Source organism: Pogona vitticeps, chromosome 6 (genome assembly GCF_051106095.1).
Source record: "Pogona vitticeps strain Pit_001003342236 chromosome 6, PviZW2.1, whole genome shotgun sequence".
In the NCBI taxonomy this organism is placed as follows: Eukaryota; Metazoa; Chordata; class Lepidosauria; order Squamata; family Agamidae; genus Pogona; species Pogona vitticeps.
This window is the reverse complement of record NC_135788.1, coordinates 3,911,799-3,932,934: the sequence shown is the minus strand read 5'-3', so window position 1 is coordinate 3,932,934 and position 21,136 is coordinate 3,911,799. Positions and strand designations below refer to the sequence as shown.

The 21,136-nt window shown below is 45.9% G+C and overlaps 1 protein-coding gene across 1 annotated transcript; it reads right to left on the bottom strand.

Moving 5' to 3' along the window:
- Positions 1-5,211: 5,211 nt before the first annotated feature.
- On the bottom strand, positions 5,212-15,735 carry KLHL40 (kelch like family member 40). Its single transcript, XM_020815747.3, has 6 exons — positions 14,492-15,735; positions 11,605-11,765; positions 9,785-9,892; positions 8,096-8,281; positions 7,022-7,168; positions 5,212-6,178 (listed from the first exon to the last, which is right to left on the bottom strand). The coding sequence occupies exons 1-6, from the start codon at positions 15,647-15,649 to the stop codon at positions 6,067-6,069; spliced, it is 1,872 nt and encodes a 623-aa protein (XP_020671406.3). The 5' UTR covers positions 15,650-15,735; the 3' UTR covers positions 5,212-6,066.
- Between the last annotated feature and the right edge of the window lie 5,401 nt (positions 15,736-21,136).

Sequence of the window (21,136 nt, the reverse complement as noted above, 5' to 3'; positions counted from 1 at the left end):
CAGTTGCCAGGACTCAACTTCCAGGTAACCTCACCTGGATGACTGAGAATCTTCACAGATATCTTGCTAGGCATTTGGGGGTATGACTGAAGAAGCTACTTGGATGAATAGTGAAATGTTTCAATCTAGTAAGAAGTCCAGTGGCCATGACTCAACTTCCAGACAATTCTATGTACAGTGGTGCCTCGCATTATGACGTTAATTCGTTCCAGCGAAATTACTGTAAAACAAAAACATCGTAATGCAAAAAATAAAGAGCCAATTGAAACACATTAAAACCCGTTTAATGCGTTCCAGTGGGCTGGAAACTCACCGTCCAGCGAAGATCCTCCATAGGGCGGCCATTTTTGGTGCCTGTGCAGCAAGGAATCCATCCCAGAAAACAGTGGGGAGCCATTTTATTTACCCGGTGGCCATTATGAAACTGCTGATCAGCTGGAGGAAAATCATCGTTTTGTGAAGAATCGGTTCCCGAAGCAGGGAACCGATCATCGCAAAGCGAAAAAAACCCATTCAGATCATCGTTTTGCAATCGCAATTGTGATCGCAAAAAGATTGTCGTAATGTGGTTTTGTCGTTATGCGGGGCAATTGTAAAGCGAGGCACGACTGTATCCTTCAATAAGGTTCCATAGCAGAGGCTCTGGTTCCCTGTAGTGGCCACTTATGGTAATACATGTGAAAAAAGTCTTTTTTTTTCTTTTAATATTTTTAATATTTTCAAACTGCAGGTAAGTGAAACTGCAGATACTGATCCCGTGGATATAAGCTCTTCATTTTTAAGCCCAGACCATTTTGCCTCTCTACCGTATGTGTTTTGTGTGTGTTTATGTGAACCGAAGCAGGGCTGGTCCCTGGAAGAACAGCCATAACACGTGGACAAATGAGATAGAGTTGACAGCAAGGTTGTGGCTTGGAGAAAAAAAAGGTCGAGACAGTGCAATAATTGTTAAGCAGTGAGACGTGGTGACAAATGGCACAGAAAACTAGGGGGGGGATGTTGACCTGTTTTAACTTTTGGCTCGCCCAATGAGTATTACTGGAAGGGAGATTTCCCAGTACGACCTTCCGTTACAGCTTTGACAAGAGACTCTAGAAGGATGGTCAGCTTTGGAAGAGGAAAGTTGGTTTTCCTGCCTGGAAACTTGAACAGCACTTTCGGGTGGCGTGGGGCAGGGAAGATTAGGGGGAACCCAAAGAGAAGCAGCGGGGGGATAAAAAGTGACTTGACATGCCTCAAACTAAGTTTCCGAAGACATGATGTTTGCCCATCGGATTGAGTTTTACAGCATTCAGAACTTTCCGTTGCCCGCTGCCCTAAAGACATCAAGAACGAAAAAGAAGACGCTTGTGTATCAGTGACTCTCTTTTAGGGTGAAAAAATTTACCTACAATAAAGCACTTTATTCTGTGCGGGGTTGGGACGAAGTTGGGGGGTAGGATTGGCATCTCGTCTTTTTTTTTTGTAAACGACATCAATGAGTACAGTATCTTAGGAAACGCTCTAGAAGCTATATTGTGACTTTTCATTTTGACCACCATGTATGTAATCCACCTATGTTTTTAATTTTTGACTCTCAAGAGAAGCCGTGCTCTGCCATAAACGACCATAACCTCTTTTTCTGTGGTCCAAGTTATAGCCTCAAAGCAGAACACCTGTTGGTTTGTCACCTGACGTGCAATTCTGGTTCCTAACACTAGGAATCGCTGCCTTTTCTTCCCTGTTTTGCCCCATAACACTAATGCTGGGGGTGGGGGTGGGGGTGGGCTGGCACTTGCTGAGAACAACCATATGCAAAGGGTATGCTTAACCCTTCTCTCCTGTGGTTCTCCCTTGCGGTCCCTCCGTATCAGCGGTTTCCTGCTCAGCTGGGACCTGAGAAGGAAATGCAGCCAAGGCGTTGACATGAGTTAGCGGTCTAAGGAAGTGGTGATGGTGAAGATGGAGGAGAGGATGATTGGTTGATTCTTGTGTCGACCGATCCTTCCCTTGAAATCTGCCCAACCTCCACGTTGCCGTTCACCAGTTTGTTGGGGTAATGCATCGTACAGCATGGGAACCTTCCGGAGGTCATGTCAACGTGACCAAGAGGTCGACCTGTAGCCAAGAAAGCCTTCCATTGCCAGTGGGTGTCAAGATAATGTCCAAAATCCCTTTCACGTCCTCACTCTCCACTCCGCCGGCACACCATCACTAGTCCTGCTGCTCAGAAGTGGTGCTTTGCTTTTTAAAATAAAATTAAAGTTGGGTTAAATAACTTCAAAGCCATTGGACGACTCGGTTTCTGTTGTGTCTGCTTTGACTGGTGACTAGATTCTTGGTGGGCTCCCAAGACCACAGCCACCCTCACTGGCTTAAAATTGTGGAACCTCATGGAGTGATGTACCATATTTTTTTATTCACAAGACTATACTTTTGTCTAAAATCTTTAGACTGAAAATTGTGGGTCATCTTATATACGGAAGTAAGCTGAGGAGAAAAAAAACAAGTGGAGGGGAAAGCAGGGTTCAAACTGATCCTGCAGGGCTTTGATCCCTGCTTTCCCCTCCACTTGCTAAGCCTTAGCAAAAGGAAAGCAGGGATCAAAGGGCTGTATGATGGCTTTGATCCCTGCTTTTCCCGCTGTTTACTGTCCCATGGGGCTTAGCAAAAGGAGGGGGAAAGGATCAAAGCAATCCCATGGCTGTGTAAGGGGGAAAGGGATCAAAACGATCATGCAGTCGCGAAATTGCTTTGATCCCTTCCCCCTCCTTTTGCTAAGCCCCGCAGGGACTTAGCACAAAGGGAGAAAGCAGGGATCAAAGCGATCCTCCAGTGCTTTGATCCCTTTCCCCCTATATTTGCTAAGCCCCACTTAGAATTCTTAATTTTGTGTTAGAAAAATGGGGGGGGCGTCTTATACATGGGGGTGTCTTATACTCAGAAAAGTTGGGCACATCTTGCCCTCTCCCAGGAAGAGAAATTCACTCCTGCACTAAGAGAAATGTTTTAGCAGAGTTGTGCTCATTGTCCTTATCCTGGGGAAATAATAATAATAACCTTGGAACTGCAAAGTCGGAAGGCACCCCATGGATCATTGGGCCCAGCTCTCATCGAGGAGGCCCAGTGGGGGAATTGAACTCCCAACCTTTGGCTCCGCAGCCAGAGACCTCAGCCACGGAACTATAATAAATAACCTTTTTTGGAACCATGGGTATTTGAATCTTGGCAACTGCCTCAAGGAAACCAGATAAAGCCATTGTAGGTCATTGGGGAACTAATTTGAGGAGATGGGTCTTGTAATATAATGTTTGCAAACCAAGACATCCCTAGGACAAATTTGACTTCAGATTATTTATCTAAAATATTTTTATCCCACCTTTCTCCTTCAAACGAACCCAAGACGGCTAATTCTAACTTCAGCATAACCGGGGGAATGGAAAAGTGGCTATGTTACAGGGCTGCTGTGTGGGTGGGGAAAAGATGGGGCTGTTTTCAATGCCCCAAGATCAGCCAGACTTTTTAATTTTCATCCGTTGACTTGATTTATGCCTGGCAGAATGAATGACAGCTAGACTGGTGGTCAGTGGTATGGTATTAGCATGGACGTGCTTGTGGTGGCTTTCATTCAGAAGAAATAAAGTGATTTGTTATCAAAAATGCTGCAAGAGGAGAAACCTTTGAGAGACAGGGGACCCTGCATTGGAGGTGGGGAGAGAAACCACAATGAAATATAGTGTTCATCCACAGCAGGGTATTTTAGATGGAGATCTTATTCAAGAATTACTATATTTTTCCATATATAAGACAATAGGTAAAGGTAAAGGTTCCCCTTGACAATTTTTGTCCAGTCGTGTCCGACTCTAGGGGGTGGCGCTCATCCCGCTCTTCAAGCCATAGAACCAGCGTTTGTCCGAAGACAATCTTTCCGTGGTCACATGGCCAGTGTGATTTAGACACCGAACGCTGTTTACCTTCCCACTGAGATGGTACCTATTTATCTACTCGCATTTGCATGCTTTCGAACCGCTAGGTTGGCGGGAGCTGGGACAAGCAACGGGCGCTCACTCTACTTTTGTCTAAAATCTTTAGACTAAAAATCGAGGGTTGTCTTATACATGGAAGCCGAGGAGAGAGAAAAACAAATGGAGGGGAAAGCAGGGATCAAAGCGATCCTGCAGCGCTTTGATCCCTTTTCCCCTACACTTGCTAAGCCCCATTTAGATTTCTTAATTTTGGATTAGAAAAGTGGGGGGCACCTGATACATGGGGGCGCCTGATACATGGAAAAATACGGTATTACTTTTGCAGTGAAAGACTTGTGATGTGCCATCAAATTGCCTCCAACTTATGGTGACCCTATGAATGACTGACCCATCAAACGTTCCTCTCATCATCAACCCTGCTCTTGCAAACTGAGGGCCATGGCTTCTTTTAGGGAGTCACTCCGTCTCATGCTGGGTCTTCCTCTTTTCCTGTTGCCCCTTGAGTTTTCTTAGCATTCTTGCCTTTGCCAGCGAGTCATGTCTTAGGATGTATCCAAAGTGAAAGACCATAGATGAATATAATCACATTTCTCTGTTTGGCAAAAGAGAAAGGACCCTTTCTGCTGCTATTTTCTTGTTATTTCATTTTCTTTTAGAGGAAAACTCAGCAAATAGCTTTGCAATGCTGTTAAATGTCTTCATTCTCAATGTATCCATGATGATAGCTTGAGAACATTTCCCTGGGTGGGGAATCTGTAAAAGGAAAGGTGGGTGCAGATTCTGTTTAGACACTGAATTTAGTCCATGCGCTCCATCCTAATTCTTTGGCAAGATCTGAGTCTGAACGACGCACGGTTTGGCAAAAGCCAAACCAGTAATTGCACAAAATGCAATCCACAAAGTGCAATCCGCCGAACTTCCTGGTTCATAGGATTTCAACTAAATATCAGGAAAAACTTCCTAACTGTTAGAGCTGTACAACAATGGAACCCTTTGACCTTCGGAAGCAGTAAGTGCTCCAACGCTGTAGTCCTTCAGGAGAAAATTGGGCAACCCTTTGTCAGATCTGCTTTGATTTGGATTCCTGCCGTGAGCAGGGAGTTGGACTGGATGGCCTTATAGGATCCCTTCCACCTACATTATTCTGTGATCCTTTAGCTCAAATTCTGGCTTTGGGTTACATCTCTCAGTGGAAGTATGCAGTAAATATCGCTCTCCTCCTTTTTAAAAGCCCCAATTACTGGCAGGACATTATTTTTATTTGAGGTTCTCTGGAACAACTGTGCTTGTTAAAAAGAAATAGCGTTATATGGGGTGGGAAATGAAAATGTCAGTGGCTCTCTGCCATGATGGCGCAAAAGCTATGCATGTACAGATGTGGACAAAATTTTTACCCTGGAGCCATAGCCACGTAGGGCTCCTCGGTGCATCTGTCACTGGGTTCCCTCTTACTGGCTCATGTGACGTGGTCTGGTATATTACCTCTTCCTTTATTATTTTAACAACAACTAAAGCTTATGAGAGGCTTCTTTGTTGTATATTCACTCTTCCTACCTTAAAAAACAAAACAAAAGAAATTTTAAATAAACTCAGTCTCAAGGATCTCTTGAGTCTGAACTGTGAACATTCCTAACACCTTAAAAAAATTCTTCTTTCTAGGGCTCTGCCTTTTCCAATTAATATGAAACACAGGGGAAACAGAAGGACGGACCCGTGCTTAACAGTCAGCCAGATGTACTCTTTGGTTCGCAGTTTTTAAAAGCAGTTGGAGGCCTGTTTCCCCAATATACACCTGAATAAAACTCAACTTTCTTGATCTGAGTGTTTGCATGTCTGTCTTCTCTAAAACACCCGTTCGTATTTAATCGCCAAGCCCCTGTGCCTTTTGTTGTGGCTTTAATTTGGGTCTGAATCAAGAGAGGAGAAACTGCAATATTTAGCTTTTTTCCCCTGTTTTATCTAACAAAAAAGAAGGATCAGTGGCACCGCATCATCCGATGTTTGAATGCAGACGTACAAAAGAGAGCAGAGGGTTGGGGGTGGGGGGTGGGAGAGAACCGAGCTTGGTAGCAAGACATCAAACAGGACGGCTTGGAGAAGATCACATCTTGGTCAGTCGCAAGACGTTGAGCCTGACGGGAAGGAAAGTGGCTCCTGACGCGTACTGGATCTCCCGGAGGACACCTTCCCATTTCTTCCCTTCCTCATCGTACCTGTGATAGCGTCGGGGGAAGAGAAGACAAGGGAATGAATGGACGCCTGCGACCAAATCCATTGGTTTAAATCTGAGGGGGGGGATCTTGGTGGAAAGTTTCAGGCCCTCTTTCTGTCTGAAGGCTGAACTGAATTCAGACGATGTTCTGCATTCTAGTACAGTGGTGCCTCGCATTACGATGTTAATTTGTTCCAGCGAAATCGCTGTAGAACGAAAACATCGTAAAGCGAAATAAAAAAGCCCATAGAAACGCATTAAAACCTGATTAATGCGTTCCTATGGGCTTGAAACTCACCATCCAACAAAGATCCTCCATAACATGGCAATTTTCGCTGCCCGTGCAGCAAGGAATCCGTCCCAGAAAAGAGCGGGGAGCCATTTTTTTTACCCAGTGGCCATTTTGAAACTGCTGATCAGCTGGCCAAAAATCGTCGTTTTGCAAGAATTGGTTCCCGAAGCAGGGAACCAATCATCGCAAAGCAAAATTCCCTCATAGGAAACATCGTTTTGCGATCGCAAAACTTCATCGTAATGCAATTTCATTGTTAAACGGGGCGCTCGTCTTGCGAGGCACCACTGTAGTGGCAAAAGCCAAAGGCAAAAGGATGTGGCCCCCAAAGGCCAACTTATTTTAATGTAGCACTTCTATTATTGTTCTTATGGTGTGATCTTTTTACACATGTTGCCCAGTTAACACATTGCTTGATACAACCGGCGTGCATATGGCAGCAATAATATCTAAGTGGAGATGAATGAAGAAACCTCCACCTTATTGGTTTAGTTTCCCTTGCACGCCCGTCCACGAGGTTGAAAGCAAAGGTCCATGGTGAACATTCCTTACCTCCAGATGTCATTGAGCTCAGTTGGCACCAGTTCTCCTGACTCCGTCTCGACAGTGGCAAAACCTCCAATGAGGTAGAGTGTCCCGGCAAGGCTAACCAGGCTGACGGAGCTGCGCTCTTGAGGGAAATCGGTGAAGGGTTCCCATCTGTCGAAGATCACAAGTGTTAGAAGACAGAACATGCCATCAGAACACACTCTACCGTCGCGATCCCGACAGACACAGAAGTGATAGATCTCCATCCCCAATAGTGAACATGGGCAGATGGAGACAATGGCTCAGAGTTCACGTTGCCTCTCTGCATGATGCAGTGTTCTCCTAGTCAATTGGCCTCTACAGTGGGTGAGTAATTCGTCCTGACTGGGTGGCGCTGAAAGATACATTCAGACGCACTCAGCGGTTTCCCAACCTTGAGTCCCCAGATGTTCCTGGGAGCCTTCAGCACCAGCTCAGCTGGCCAAGATTTCTGGGAGTTGCAGTCCCAGAACATCTGGGGAACCAAAGTTTGAGAAACATTGAAAAAAGAGTGTGGAATCATGGCTGAATTAGTTGCCATGATCGGTAGCCAGAGTTCATGTCGGGCATGTGGCATCATCTCCCGCTCAGAAGGATAGGCAATGAGCCCACCATGACAAAGGCAGAAGAGAGTCTCGTGTCTGTTTCCTTCCAAGAGAAAAAAAATAGTTTACACTTTATACTAGTGGTAGTTGTCATGTCAGGTGTGTGTATGAGTTATTATGCATATAGAGGTATGTGGATCTCTGTGTTTGCCACTCCAGAATCTTTGCATCACGCCTAGGACAACGTACAATGATCTCTTATCACCAGGGAGATCATTCCTTGCCTAGTTCCAGAAGCAGAAAAAGGCAATGTCACCCTGCATATCAAAAAGTCTTGGAGCGTTGATCCCATGAGCTCGGGTTCCGCTACCACACCATGGCAAATGGGAATCAGTGCTCAGTGTAAAACGCTGCCCGTTTGGGATAGCGCATTCTCCTTAATTTCGCCCACACATGGATGGGGTCCACCTGTTGCCACCAAAGTAGACAGGGTGCCAATGGCATGGGTGCGTACTTATTGGTTGCAATATTGTAAACTTCCACCGAATTGGTCAGACCGGAGTCCGTCACTCCCGCTGCCACATAAATTTTGCCGTTGTGTATGGTTGATCCAAAGAGCGAGCGGGCTGTATTCATGGGAGCCAGCTCCTTCCATTCAAACTTCTTCGGGTTGTAGACAACCACGGTGTTAAGGCACTTCCTGGAAGAGGAGAGAATGGGAGTGATGGGAAGGGCGAATTATTAAACTATAGTCATGCCAAGCTCCATACATGTCCCACCACCCTGACTTCAAAGACAGATTAGAACTTCTGGCTTCTCTTGACCACCCCATGCCTTAATACACTGGCTCCCAGTCTTGGGTCCCCAGGTGTTCTTGGACTACATATCCCAGAAGCCTTCACCACTAGCTGTGCTGTCCAGGATTTCTGGGAGTTGTAGTCCACGAACACCTGGATGCCCAAGATTGGGAACCACTCTCGTAATAGATCCTCAACTGCCATGTAGTACTGACACAATCAAAGAACCAGGAAACAACATTACGTTGTCCATTGTTAATGATGGTTATGTTTTCTTTCCCTCTGTTTTACACCAGCGTCTAAGCTAGGGTGGGAAGCTTAATGCTGCCGGGCCAAATCTGTTTGTCTGGGGTTGGCCAGCAAGCCACATGCAGTGGTGCCTCGCTAGACAATCCATTCCACTGAAATCGCTGTTCAGCGAAATCATCATCTAGCGAAAAGCATTTCCCCATTGGAATGCATTGAAACCTGTTTAATGCGTTCCAATGGGGAAGAATCGTCGTTGTCTAGCGAAGATCGGCCATAGGAAAGCCGCTTTGCGAACCGCCGATCAGCTGTTTAAATCGCTGTCCTGCGAAGCTTAGATCCCGAAAACACCTGTTTTGCGAGCGCGGAGGAATCTGTCAAAATTGTCATCTAGCGAAAATCAGTTTGCAAAGCAGGGACCAAACATTGTCCAGCGAAATTCCCCCATAGGAATCACTGTTTTGCGAATCGCTATAGTGATCGCAAAAAGTCAATGTCTAGCGAAAAAACTGTCATGCGGGGTAACTGTCTAGCGAGGCACCACTCTACTCTTCCCAGTGCTATCATTCTTCGACGGCTTTCCAGTGTCTGGACTGATTTTTCTTATTCTAAAAGGTGAAATGCCAGTCCTAAGTTTTACTTCCTGGCAGTCAGAGCTTTAAACTATATGCTGCTCTACGGCACCCACTCATTAAATGCAGCCGTTGAGAGATTTTTTTCTTAAACTGAATTCACATTCAGAACCGAGAACTATTCCCCTCCCTTGATCGACAATCACAGCAAGAAGCTGCATGAGTCAACTTAGATTTCCTATGAAAAGAAAGGTGGCTTGTAAACAAACTCCTATGACGAACTCATTTTGTAGAGCTCGGAGTTTGGAAAAATTCCTTTTGGGGGGCTTGTAACAATTAGAATTCTGCCACCAGGGTGGAAAAGTTACTTTTTTTTTGAGCTGTGTCTCCCAGAATCTTCACATTCTATATATGGGCCAACCAAGCTCTCCTTCTCTAATATCAACCAAATCCTTTTTCCTCCCTGAGATTTCAAGGTCAATAGAAATGGGGTGCATTCGCCCTTTTAAATATACACATCATTTTCTGGCATTACTTCTCCAGTGATATATCCATGCCATCTGTTCTGTCCAACCTCCTCTCACTTACTTGTCGCTTCCTTTTCCTCCTATGGCGTAGATGAGGTCATCCTGGGATACGACACCATGGCCATAGACTGCATAAGGGAGGGGGTCTGATTCACCCCATTTAAAGGACCTGATGGACAGAAGAGCAGTATTATTTCAACTGTTATGAATGTGATAATATAAATTAATGCCTGCATCGGTCTCCTGATGATGACTGATCTTTTTTTTTCATCCTCCGTACTGCTGCCCACTTTTGGAGTAGATTGATTCTCTGTTCCCTCGCCCCTGCTTTTTCGGAACAGTTTTTAAGAGTTGTTTAGGGCTTTGGTTTGAATGTCAGAGAGAACACAGACAGGGAGAAACAAAACAAAAGAATCAGAAAGAAGTGCCCTCCCCTTTTGTGTTTAACGGAGGGACCGGTGCACAAAACACCAAAAACGAAACAAGTAGCTAACAAGAAGCCAAAAAGGGAAAAAAATTGAAAGTTTTCCCCATGCGCATCCTTACTGTTCAGGTCTGCTCTCCTTTGTCACACACTCCTGCAAATCCATAACATTTCCCACTCTCACCAAGATTCAACTCACTTCCCCTTATTGTATATTTCATTTGCAATGCATAATGCACAACAATTCAGAAGAAAATGAAAATTTATCCCTTTATCTCCACTCCAGAAAAGATACACTTGTTGAATTCCTGATTCATACAGCGAGAAGGCTGTTCAAAGCACAAGAACCCCATCAACCCAGCATAAACCTTGCCTTTCCAGAACTCTTCCTCCACTCCATCCGTCTTCCCCTAGGTTTTTCTTTCTGTCTATACCAAAACAGCAACTTTTGGCCAAGCGACATGTCACATTAGTTAACCACACTTTTCATAAAAGCAAACACAATCCCACCATTTTTATTTTCATGAACACTTGTCACAGGGCCTTGATTCAGTGCCACACGCCTGATCCTAGTTGCCTCCAACACACTAGTTTCTGCCCCATCACCCTGCTTCTATTTGATGTTGTAAGGAGTTTATTTATTTATTTATTTATTTATTTATTTAATTTATATGCCGCCCACTCTACCCAGAGGTCTCTGGGCGGCTTACAATAATTAAAATTCAATACAATAAAATGACTAAAATACAATTAAAATACAATTAAAATACAATTAAAATTGCCATCATCAGGACCCACAGTTGTTATTTCAATTAAAAGCCTTCTGGAACAGGAAGGTTTTGACCTGGCGCCGAAATGTCATCAACGTCGGCGCCAGACGGATTTAGCCTGTGCCCATGGAAACCACAGTTCACTTTCTCTCAAAATAATAATAAAAATTTACATTGAGTCCACTCTGCGGTTAGCACAGAGTTTGGAAAGTTACTTTAAAGTTACTTTAAGGTTACTTTAAAGTTAATTTAAAATTACTTTACTTTAAAGTTACTTTAAAGTAATTAGTCACCACTATGGTCCCAAATATCCTTTTAAAAGTTAGTGCTGTGCTTACCTTTTTTTTTTTTTTAAAGGATTTTGGTTGCCATTTCTCAAAAGTAATTACAATAGTTACTTCCAGCTACTTTTTGAAAATATGTAAACAATGCAAGGCACTGATGACTGAGGTGAATGGGAAGTGTAGTCTCACCTCTCAGAACAGCACCAGGCTTGGAAAGAGTATTTTAAATGTTGGCTCTTAGGCGAAGCTTGGAAAAGGCAATTTCCTCCCCCAGAATCCACCAGCCACCATGGCCACCCTCCCAGCAGACTTTACTGGCTGGTAAAAGGAGTATTTTTGGGGGGCGCAGGACAGACCATCCTGAGCAATAGGGCATCAAGCATCTCTCTGCCATGGCACTTACAACCGGTCGTAGCACAGGACCGAATCCAAAGTCTGCTCTCCTTCCTTTAGCTCTTTCCCGCCCACCACGAAGATGGAGTTCTCTGCTTCACCAAGCCCAAAGAGGCAGCGGGGAGATGGGAGTGGGGGCATGCCAAGCCAGTCCGCATCCAGGTGATCGTACTGAAAAAAAAAAGCATAAGGAGAAAAGTTGAAAACACACACACGCTCCAAAAATGGCGATCCGACCTCTATTGGAAATCAGGAGGGCCGCCGAGAACCAGAGAAACACGCGTAGAGCAGACCAACTCAAATGAATGGTCATCACAAAGAACAAGGATCTGGATAGCTTAATAGTTTAGGTATCAGAGGTTGGGAGTTCGATTCCTCATGGTGCCTCTAGGAAGAAGAGCCAGCCTGGGTGGCCTTGGGCAAACTGCACAGTCAGAAGAAAACATCTCCAGAAGAAGAGAATGCTAAACCACTTCTGAGTATTCTCTACTTAGAAAACCTTGAAAAGGATCACTATGAGACTTGACGACCTCTGGTTATTATCATATTAAGCTTTAAAAGCAACCCAAGACCCCAGCCGGATTCTAACTGCTGATGCTGAAGAGCTTTTCGGTAACATCCAGAATCCGGTAGCCGCCAGAACTGCTCTCCTTGTGGTCCACTATTAATTGCAGTCTTCGTTCGCAATCTTTAGCCCACACTTAGCAGAAGTTACTTTGTTGGGCTATAATTTCCAGAAGCTAGTGTGCTGGTTTAGGGATTAGAGAAGTTGTAGTCCAAAAGGTAAATTGTCTTAGTCCCCAGGATGTTCAAATATAAGAAAGGGTCTCTTTGGAATCAGGGCAAATAAGACAGTGCCCTGCTTCTTCCACTGGCCAGCCAGATGTTTTCAAGATGTTCCAGTACTTGCAGAACATCAAACACAAGTGCGTCTTTCTCTACTGTTGTTCCTCACCAATTTATCTGAGGCTGAGCTGTCCTGGATGTTGAGGTTCTACAAAGCCATCACATCTGGTAGCTTTTGAGCTTTTGAGACAATTGGAAAAATCGGCAGCAGCTGAACATGCCCTAAAACAAGCTGGACATGAAATTCTATTTTAAAGCACAGACATCCTGGACAGCACCAGCAATCATTATGTTAGACTGCAAAGGGAAGCCATTGAAAGCCACAAACACCAGCAGAGCTTCAACAAAAAAGAAGAAAATTAGAAACTCAACAAAGCTTGGCTCCCAGCACTGAAAAATACAGCCTGCAAAAGGTCAACAAACTCTACCCAGCCACAAGGGCCGGTGATCACTACACACAAAAGACCAGCTAACGACACCCATCAATCACAGTGACAGATAATCTCTCCCTCTGATCACAACAATACACCCACAATAAAAACACACTGATGACCATAATCACCCATCTCCTGAAAAGGACAGAAGCTGATCCCACAGCTATAAATACTCAACTCCCAAACAAACTGCACCAGAGCACAGAGTGTTACTCCTGTCCTCTGAAGATGCTGGCCACAGAGACTGGCGAAACGTTAGGAAGAGCAACCTTCAGAACACGGCCAAAGAGCCCGACAAACCCACAACGACTGCTTTTGAGATAACCTGTTCTTCATGAGAACAAATCCTTCCCCAGTGGACCAAGGGGCTTCAAGTGGTGATAGAGGTGCCACCACGGGAAATCTCCCCACCCAAAAATGATGGGGAGATACATCTTAGGGGAGAGAGAGCTTTAAGCACAGCACACTCCTACTACGATGAACCTTTGTGGCAACCGAAACAGGTGATGCTACTAGAGGATTATGGGGACTGTATGAATAAGCCAGGAGGCAGGGAGCACAGACAGGCCAAAATCCTGCTGGTTGTGTGGACCCCAAATGGAGTAGCAAATGACTACAAGGGGCAAAAGTCAGTGCAAGCATAATCTCTCATCTGCTGAGATGCATGACTCAGAAACTGTCCACGCTGGCTTCTTAACTTGCACTGATTTGCCACCAAAAAGTTACGCTATTTACTTTACACTGGTATAAAAGGACAATAGGATTTGGACCAAAGAGTTGGAAGAGGTTGCAAAGGCTCTGTGCAAAGGCTCTAAACCTCACCACCCGGCAACCATAGCATCTCTGTGATGCTCTGCTTAAAGACCACTATCGTGGACAGCTATTGTGAACCTCAGGGTGTTGCCCTAGATGGCCATTTTTATCAGTCCCAGCGGAGTTCCTCTTATGTTTGGGCCTCCTCCATCACCTTACAGCTGGCTGGATAGCTCAAGGGTTGAGGTCTCCGGCTGTGGAGCCAGAGGCTAGGAGTTCGATTCCTCCACTGTGCCTCCTGGGAGAAAAGCCAGCCTGGGTGGCCTTGGGTAAGGTGCACCATCCCAGGGTGCCCCCCAGAGGAAGGGAATGGTAGAGCACGTCTTTACCTGGAAAAACCTTGCAAAGGGTAACCCTAAATCAAAACTGACTTGACCTCACTCAGTCATTATTGACCACTTGAGACCAGCAAAAGCTCATATCTCTTGAATAACTCAGAAGGTGCTAAGCAGAGCATTTCTGTTACCCTTATGTCAACTTGTAGAGGCACCTGACCGTCTATTGTTGGAAACTGGAGGCTGAGCTAGCCTAACTGTTCGAACCCAAAAGGCCATACGTACTTGCATTTTAAGCAAATCAATTGAAACTGGTAACACGCAACCATTCAGGATTCAACCCATTCCCCTTATTATACAAGGCGTTGGGTCTAGGGAAAATGTCTGGTGGAACCAGGATTTGCCTGAACCTGCTTGGACCAAAAACACACTGAAGTCTATAGAGCCGGTCATCCCAAATGGAGACAAATATGGCTTTCAGCCCAGTTGCATTCAATTGCACACGAGGAGAAACACGCCCAGTAAGTACCTGCAAGAAATAGGAGTTCATGGGATCCTCTTTATTGTCTTCGTTGTAGTAAAGTCCTCCTGCTAGGAAGATCTGGTTCTCGCGGGTGACCAGGCTGACATGATTCTTTGGGATCTGGGAGGAGAGGGAGGCGTAATAGCATTCGTTGGCGCTCGGATCGTAAGCCACCGCCCCTGAGTCGCTGACCATGAAAATGAGGTCATGAAGGAACATCCCAAAGCGCATTGTGTCGTTCAAGATCCCTGGAAGCGCCTCTTCCTCCTCCTCCTCCTCTTTCTTGCCACTTCCTTCCTCCTCCACCCCTCCATTTATGACGTTGTCCCCAAGCTTCTTCTCTCCTTTCTTCTTCGTCTTTTTCACCACCGTGAATTTCCCCTCCTGAGCATCCTTCACCATCTGCATCTTCTTGAGGAGCTCCGGGTTGCCCTTGACCAAAGGATGCTTCTCCACCTGATCCCGGACATAATCTTTGTCCATGAGCCGGAAGCGGATGCTCTCAAAGACCACCGGCAAAGCCTGGAGCCGGCTCTCCTGGTCCTTCGCCGTGGCCCACTTCATCACGACTTCGAAGACGGACTCTTCCTTCTCCACGTTGAGGGAATCGCTGGAGATGATGGCAATGAGCTCGTCTGGAGAAAGCTGGAGGAACTCCTCGTCCCGGGAGGTCAGGGTGAAGCGGTCACAGATGAAATCCCGGGCGGCCACCGCCAGCCGGGCACAATCCAGCATCAGGCCCAACCTGAAAATGGCCAGACAGTTACTGAGGCACAGCCTTTTCTGAAGAAAAGAGACGCAGACGGTGAAAATGGAAGGGATCTGGAACATGTTGGCCACGGAGAAGATGTCCTGGACGTTCTGCTCGGTGATCTCCAGTTCGGAGGTGTAGATGTAGTGGAGGATCTTACCCATGACATCTGGGTCAACGTCTTCTAAGCTGATCTCCTTCTTCTTCCCCTCTTCCATGTCCGAGAGGAACATGGCCCGGAAGTAGGGACTGCAGGCGGCCAGGACCAGCCGATGGCACGGAAACACCTTCCCTTTCACCTTCAAAACACAATCCAGGAACTTGTTGTGATCCAGCAAGTCCTTGAGCCCATCTTGCAGAAGGGTTTGCTGGTAGAGCCGCAACTCCTCGGCGTGGTCTAAGGGCAGAGCCATGTCCTGAGGTCGTATGTCGTGTGTGTTTTTCCCCCCGCCTCGATCTCAGGGACCCAAGATTCTCAGAGCCCTCTTTCGATTCTAGACGGAGCAGGGAAGAGAAAAAGGAAGGCTCAGCCAGTGGAGCTGTCGCTGGCGATGTGTCTCGGCTTCCACAGCAAGAGGGGTTTCTGAATATATATATAGCTACAGCCTTACGAAGCTTAGGGAATCCATTTGGGAATGTGTGTAAGCCGATCACCTTTTAATATGACAAACTGGCCCTCTTGGGGAGGGTGGCGCTTTGTGATGGGGGGCGACACAAGGATGATGAGTAACAGCTGTAAGTGTAATTCTAGATCGATGGCTGGAGTGGTCCTGACGCACCCCCCCCCCCCCCGTAAGAGGTCTTTTCCTGACAACCCCTCACCAGAAAGACTCGCGAGTGACCTTAGCGACGACATGGGTGTGAGACGGATTTATGCCTCGGATTGAATCAAAACCCTAAAGCGCCAGAAATCAGCCCCACGAGCCAGCCATGAGGATGATTTTACCTCCCTCGGCCATGCACGTACACACACAGATGCCAGGACTCTGCTCTCAGCTTCTAAATCCAGAGCAAGGCTTAAGGGGCTAAAAATATACTCTTAAAGTCAGAACTGAATAAAGAGCAGAGAGAGAGATCTCTGATCTGCTTTGTGACTAAACAAAAATCTGTTCATGTTGTGGGGGCTTCTTCCTCTAAAAATAGTTCCCCTGATTTGGTTGATTAACAGGGAGGGTGCCCCGGCGTCCCTCACTTTGAGCAGTCCTACCATGGCCTAGGGTAGCTGTTAGGGGATCAGGTGGACTTGGGACAGAAATGGAGCATCAAGACTGTGACCTACTGAATGATTAAATGTGTATTTATGAAAGTTGAGCACATTGTTGTTGTTGAGTCGTTAAGTCGTGTCCGACACTTTGTGACCCCATGGACCAGAGCACGCCAGGCCCTCCTGTCTTCCACTGCCTCCCAGAATTGGGTCAAATTCATGTTGGTCGCTTCGATCACCCTGTCCATCCATCTCATCCTCTGTCATCCCCTTCTCCTCTTGCTCTCACCATTTCCCAACATCAGGGTCTTTTCCAGGGAGTCTTCTCTTCTCATGAGATGGCCAAAGTATTGGAGCCTCAGCTTCAGGATCTGTCCTTCCAGGGAGCACTCAGGGTTGATTTCCTTCAGAATGGATAGGTTTGTTCTCTTTGCAGTCCAGGGGACTCTCAAGAGTCTCCTCCAGCACCATAATTCAAAGGCATCCATCCTTCGGCGGTCAGCCTCCTTTATGGTCCAGCTCTCACTTCCATACATCACTACAGGAAAAACCATAGTTTTGACTATTCGGACCTTTGTCGGCAAGGTGATGTCTCTGCTTCTTAAGATGCTGTCTAGGTTTGTCATCGCTTGTGATCTAGGTAACTTAGTCCAAAACTATTCTCTAATTATTGGGGGGGAAAAACAAACCTTAATAAGGAATTCAGGTAGCATTTGATTTTCATCTCTTTTTATCTACAATGGTCTTCAACCTTTTTTGTTATTGTTGAAAAAAAAAAGATTTCTAATCTCCCATGTTTTAGGGGAACAATTTCTTTTTCTTGAAATTGCAGGCAACATTTAGGAGAACGGGGTCACTTAACTTTGCTCCTGACCAGCTGGTTGAATGCTACAAGTCATGGTGGGCAAACACGGCACCTGCCGATTAATCTTTGGCCTTTGGAGGGTGACTGGGCACTTTTGACAGATCAAAGAGCCAGTTGAGTCCCTTTGGAAAGAGGCAAATTCATACAGATGGGAAAATATAATCCACAGGAGCAGAGAGGATTAAGAGCGTGGCTTAGAGAGAGGCCATGCCTTTGCTAAGCCTGTGTTCCCTGTAAAAGAGAAAGCAAATACAGTCCCGGATTACAAGTTGAAGCTGTTTTTTGTCCAAAGTCACACCTCTAGGTGGAAAGAATCAAGGTTCTGAATACTCTGTGTTGAGGAAACCCAATTTCATGCCCAGTAAAGTCAGTACAGTTGCATGGTTAGACCACGATGGGGTGAATAAAGTCAGCCTTCCGAAAATAACCAAATTATTTCATGCCATCAAATAGTTTTTGGTCCATCAACTCATCAGAACAGATTCCTGATCAGCCATCATCAGGCTGGAATCTTCCAGATGTGTTCCTCTCCATCCAGGTCAGGAGAAGCTACAAGCCCCATAATCCTCAACGAGCTACTAGTTAGGATGATGAGATGAGTAGTTCATTGTGTCAGGAGAGCCCTAAGCAAAGCGACCAACATGAATCTGACCCAACTCTGGGGGCCCGTGGAAGACAGGAGGGCCTGGCGTGTTCTGGTCCATGAGGTCACGAAGAGTCGGACACGACTCAATGACTAAAGAACAACAACCTACATCACACTATCAACCAATCCCTATTTTATCTTACGGATGCTGTGTTAAAATTCTGCTGCATTTAGACAGTTCACTTCTTCAGCAGGTAGTGAAATCAAACCATGTGGTTCCACCACGTAGGTATCAAAGTATTCAAAGCTGTGCGCATGGAATTACCAGCAGTCCTATTAATATCTTTTGAGTAAGTCCCACTGGGTCCAATAAGAGTTGCGAATGTCAGGTATCTCCCTGGACAAGATGGCTGCTGAAGCCAATGGAATTTGCTTCTGAGTAGACACATGTAGGGTTATGTTAATGCTGCAGTCCTACAAACGCTTCCTAGGGAGTGAATTTCATTAAATTGAGTAAACCCCAAAGGGACGTACTTGTAAATAAGTGTGCATAGGACTGCTCTGTAAAGGATCCAGAGCTGCAGTTTTATGCCTTCTTGCCTTAAAGTAGGGCCTGAGTAACACAACAGGACTTATTTCTGAGCAAACCTGTCTAGTGTATTTGCGAAGGCTTTCACAGCCAGGATCTAATGGTTGTTGTGAGTTTTTCGGGCTTCTTGGCCGTGTTCTGAAGGTGGTTTTTCCTAACGTTTCGCCAGTCTCTGTGGCCGGCCTCTTCAGAGGACAGCAAACTGTGCTCTTGTTGTCCTCTGAAGATGCCGGCCACAGAGACTGGTGAAACGTTAGGAAAAACCACCTTCAGAACACGGCCAAGAAACCCGAAAAACCCACAACAACCATTAAACCTGTCTAGGTTGAATATATCTTATACAGAGACAAAATGCCCTTGAAAGTGATTGAGGTGCCACCAATATTTACACACACGGGTAGATTTAAGTCTAAATATCCTGTTTTCCCCTTTGACAGTTAGGAAAAACTTCCTACCTGTTAGAGCAGTACAACAATGGAACCCATGACCTTGAGAGGTGGGGAGCGCTCCAGCGCTGGAGGAGTTCAAGAGACACTTAGACCACCATCTGTCCAGTCTGCTTTAGTTTGGATTCCTGCCTTGAGCAAGAGGTTGGACTCAATGGCCTTATAGGACCCTTCCAACTTCATGATTATATGATTTGATCCTGAATCAATTTAACCCTCATTTGGCTTCACCCAGTACTTCTCTTCCAGAGAAGACTCCCTGGAAAAGACCATAATGTTGGGAAAGTGTGAAGGCAAGAGGAGAAGGGGACGACGGAGGACGAGATGGATGGACAGGGTCATCGAAGCGACCAACATAACTTTGACCCAACTCTGGGAGGCAGTGGAAGACGGGAGGGCCTGGCGTGCTCTGGTCTGTGGAGTCACGAAGAGCCGGACACGACTAGATGACAAAACAACAACAGTACTAATAGCAGTTTCAATATTTAGTGGTGCCAGCTTCAATGCAGATATGAAACTTCTAAGACTTTGCCCATTGTCAGTCTCCTATTTAAAATCTCGGTCAGAGCAGACAGCTCATCCCTCCAGTGGTATCTAACATTAGAATCCTCCGTACCATTCTGGTAAGTTCATCTGCCTGTTTAAATTTAGTTTTATTGTAGACAGACTGTTTGGTCTCCAGGAACAAAGTGTAGAAAACCACTTGTCATCCTTTGGCTGTCACAGATGCGTCATGGAATGTATCACTTGGTCTTTTCGCTTCAAAGGAAGGGATCGGATGTCCCAGTTTCTCCATTAAGAACAACCCGGAGCCAGAGTCGCAGAAAAATTTTGGAAAGGGGGGGGAGCACTGGCATCCATCTTCAGTATCGTCACCTTCAATGTAAATAAAGCAATTTATGGGATTCGCTTTGAGCTCTTAAAAGATGGGTCTTCCGGATTGTTTTCAACCATTCCCAGTAAGTATGTGCAGAGTAAGCAGGTACCTTTCAGCGGCACCAACAGAACTGTGCTGGAGGTGACCAAAAGCTTGCTTCTTTGCCAACTTCCTTGTTCCTTCTGAAGCAAAACTAATGGCTATGGGCTGGAGGAGGCTCTTGAGAGTCCCCTGGACTGCAAGGAGAACAAACCTATCCATTCTGAAGGAAATCAACCCTGAGTGCTCCCTGGAGGGACAGATCCTGAAGCGGAGGCTCCAATACTTTGGTCATCTCATGAGAAGAGAAGAATCCCTGGAAAAGACCCTGATGTTGGGAAAGAGGAGAAGGGGACGACAGAGGATGAGATGGCTGGAGAGGGTCATCGAAGCGACCAACATGAATTTAACCAAACTCCGGGAGGCAGTGGAAGACAGGAGGGCCTGGCGAGCTCTGGTCAATGGGGGTCACGAAGAGTTGGGCAGGACTTAACGATTAAACAACAACAACCAGTAGGACAGGGGTGCAAAAGTTCACACGTATGCCTTCTCCATTAGCTAGAGTGAAATACTGCATCTGAGATGGATGGTAGTGGTGATTAGGGATTCCAGTTTGGGAAGTGCTGCGGATGCACTTCTGGTTTTTCATCGGCATGATGTTTGCACGCGCTCTCGAAGGTGGTCAGTTCCACTCCCTGAATAGTTCTCAGTGTCTGCAAAATCCAAAATAAACGCTGGAGAGGGTTCTCAGAGCCTGTGAAATTGGAATCACCGATCACCCCTGACTGGAGGTACTATATGGATATCGTGACCAGAAAGCACAGATAATTAAAGAAATGAATGAATAATGAATAAAACAAGCATGTTCTCCCTTCTGAAGCCCTCCGAAGCCACGTGGCAACCCTTGCTAGAGTTTTCAGGGCTGAGATTGCCAGCCGAAGTACCCAGGAATTATTATACTTCCTTGAGTCCCCAGACAGGTAGAAAAATCTGGGGGCAAGAAGAAAGTTTGATATTGTGTGTCCGTGAAGGGGACTTTAAAGCAGTCTCCGCTCATGACCAATTATCACTGCTGGCTAAAAAATGAAGGTGTTTATGTGTTGAGTTTATTTCCCTCCCAGCTCTTGCCTGCCCTGTTTCTGTGACATCACGAGGGTCCTCTCCATGACATCATTTGGACCCGCTCTCTGCTCCAAGTTCTGATTCTGAAATCTCTAGAGGTGGGAGGCTACTTACCTGGCAACCTTAGCCACCTGCAACATCTTGGCAGAAATCCTGTTGGTGCCACTTGGCC

Coding starts and splice junctions, on each gene's coding strand:
- KLHL40 (XM_020815747.3), bottom strand. CDS start 15,649: ATGGCTCTGCCCTTAGACCACGCCGAGGAGTTGCGGCTCTACCAGCAA. Junction 9,893..11,604: donor GTCCTGTGCTACGACCGGTT/GTAAGTGCCATG, acceptor TCTGTCCATCAG/GTCCTTTAAATGGGGTGAAT. Junction 6,179..7,021: donor GAGCTCAATGACATCTGGAG/GTAAGGAATGTT, acceptor ACGCTATCACAG/GTACGATGAGGAAGGGAAGA.